This window comes from Balaenoptera musculus, chromosome 14 (genome assembly GCF_009873245.2).
Source record: "Balaenoptera musculus isolate JJ_BM4_2016_0621 chromosome 14, mBalMus1.pri.v3, whole genome shotgun sequence".
NCBI lineage: Eukaryota > Metazoa > Chordata > Mammalia > Artiodactyla > Balaenopteridae > Balaenoptera > Balaenoptera musculus.
In genome coordinates, this window is record NC_045798.1 from 25,446,000 (window position 1) to 25,448,355 (window position 2,356).

General features: G+C 57.9%; 1 gene segment (V, D, J or C); it reads left to right on the forward strand.

Moving 5' to 3' along the window:
* Positions 1–362: 362 nt before the first annotated feature.
* Positions 363–1,560, forward strand: LOC118880076. The segment is given in 3 exon segments: positions 363–408; positions 800–1,103; positions 1,397–1,560. Coding segments are annotated over 3 exon segments (514 nt in total).
* Positions 1,561–2,356: the final 796 nt, after the last annotated feature.

The window sequence follows — 2,356 nt, forward strand, 5'->3', positions numbered from 1 at the left end:
CTTGTCACCCATGGAATGGGTTCAGAGAATACAGACACACCTCTGAGCTCTCAGTGGCCAGGCCCGTCCAGGAGTGAGGCCAGGACTCAGACTGGGGTGGAGATGTCACCCCCAGACCATGGGACCAGCAGGTGGAGGAGGACCCCCCGGGCCGAGGTGGGGTCTGCAGGGGCCACCCCTCCCTCTCCGTGTCCCTGGGGGCTGAGCCCTTCTCTGAAACCACAGAGTTCCCCAGGCAGCCCCCCTGGGCTCAGGCTGATTGGCATCCCCAGCAGCTCTCTCTCCAGCAAGGGGATAAGAGAGGCCTGGGAGCAACGCAGCCCAGCCTGGGCCTCGGGGAGCAGAGTCGGGGTGCCTCCACCATGGCCTGGACCCCCCTCCTCCTCGGCCTCCTGGCTCACTGCACAGGTGCTGCCCCCAGGGTCCACCCACACCTGGCCCAGGACTCGGGGACAGGCGTGGCCCTGACTCTGAGCTCAGCAGGGCGCTGCCCGTGGGGTCAGGAGACTCCTGGCCCTGCCACAGGATGGGGAGCTGGAGGGGCTGAAATCTCCCCACTGTGCTCACTGTGTGTGTGAGCCCTGAGGGGCTGCGCCTGCCAGAGAAAGTGAGGGGGGTTCTCATTTGTTCAGAGGCTCCATCCATCAACCAGGCCCATGGGCCACTGGGGCTGAGACTGATGGGAGGGGGCGCCCTCGGGGCCCAGAGAATCTTTGGAGCTTAGTCCAGGCCAAGCAGGTGGGGGTCTCTGGACATGGGTTCTTCACCTCCAGCCCACCTGTCCTTTTCTCTCCTGCAGGCACTGTGTCCTCCTATGAACTGACTCAGTCGCCCTCGGTGTCGGTGTCCCTGGGACAGACGGCCAGGATCACGTGTTGGGGGGAACAACATTGGAAGTAAATATGTTCAAAGGTGCCAGCAGAAGCCGGGCCAGGCCCCTGTGCTGGTCATCCATGGTGATAGTAACCGGCCCTAGGGGATCCCTGACCGGATATCTGGCTCCAAATCGGGGAACACGGCCACCCTGACCATCAGCGGAGTCTGGGCTAAGGACGAGGCTGACTATTATTATCAGTCATATGACCACAGTTATAATCCTCATGGTGACACAGGCAGATGGAGAAGTGAGACACTAACCTCCCTGCCTGGCCCGGCGCTCACTCCACCCGCCTCTGAGCAGCTGGAGGGCAGGCCTGAGGCTTGGGCTTCCTCTCTGGTCCTGGCCCGGCTCCTCCAGGGCTGGACACTCTGTCCTCTTGGGGCCTTGGTTCGTCCTGATGAAAATGGAGAAAGGTGTCTGTTCTGAGCTACAAAGACTGCTGTCAGAGTTGAGAGGAAAGGAAAGTTTTAGGGGTCACGATGTGGTCCAGGACCCGAGTGTGATCCCGTGTCTCAGGAGAGGCCGCGCTCTCTGAGCCGGCGGAGCTCTGTGGGGATCCGTCTCCTCCTGGTGGAACCCGCTGCAGGAGTCCTGGGGCTGGGTCCCCTGCTCTCCTGGATGAGGCGCCCCACGTCCTGCGGGGCGTCCTGCGGGGCTGCCTGCGGCCTGGAGAGGCCTGAGACCTGGCCCTGTCCCCTGGGACCCTTCCTCTCCTGAGATTTCAGAGAAACCGCAGAGGAAGTGCTGAGTCCACCTGGCTTCTCCTGGGGACACTCTCCTGGACACACTGTCCTCAGGTTGGACCCCAGGTCCCAAGTGCCCAAAATTACTGTCTGATGGGGGCAAAGTTTCTGTTTGGGGTGATGAAAAAGCTCTAAAAATAGATCATGGTGATGGGTGCACAACGTTGTGAATGTGTTTTAGTACCACTGGATTTTCACTCAAAAATCATCGTATTATCCAGGTTTCTCCAGACACAAAACAAATAGGATAGGTATGAATAGAGAGAGATTTATTGTGAGCAATTTATTATGAGGATTTATTATGAGGAATCTGCCCATGAGGTTTTGGAGGTTGAGAAGTCCCAGGAAGCACCGTCTGCAAGTGGACACCCGACAGAGCCAGGGGTGAGATTCAGTCCAAAGGCCTGAGAACCAGAGAAGCCGATGTATGACTCTCAGTCTCAGGGTGGGAGACCGATGTCCCAGCTCCCCCGTCAGGGAAGAGGGGGACTCTACCTTCCTTGACCTTTTGTTCCTCCCAGGCCAACATGGGGAGGGCCGCCTGCTTCACTGAGCCCACAGGTTCAAATGCTCATGTCCTCCAGAAACACCCCCGGACACCCCCAGAAATAAATGTAAGTGGGACCTCGGTTTCTGAGTCAAATGCACACACAAAATGAACCATCACGGTGATTAAAGTAATAACTCTTATGTAAGTACATTTTACAATATTTTTTAAATTGCTCAGTCTGAA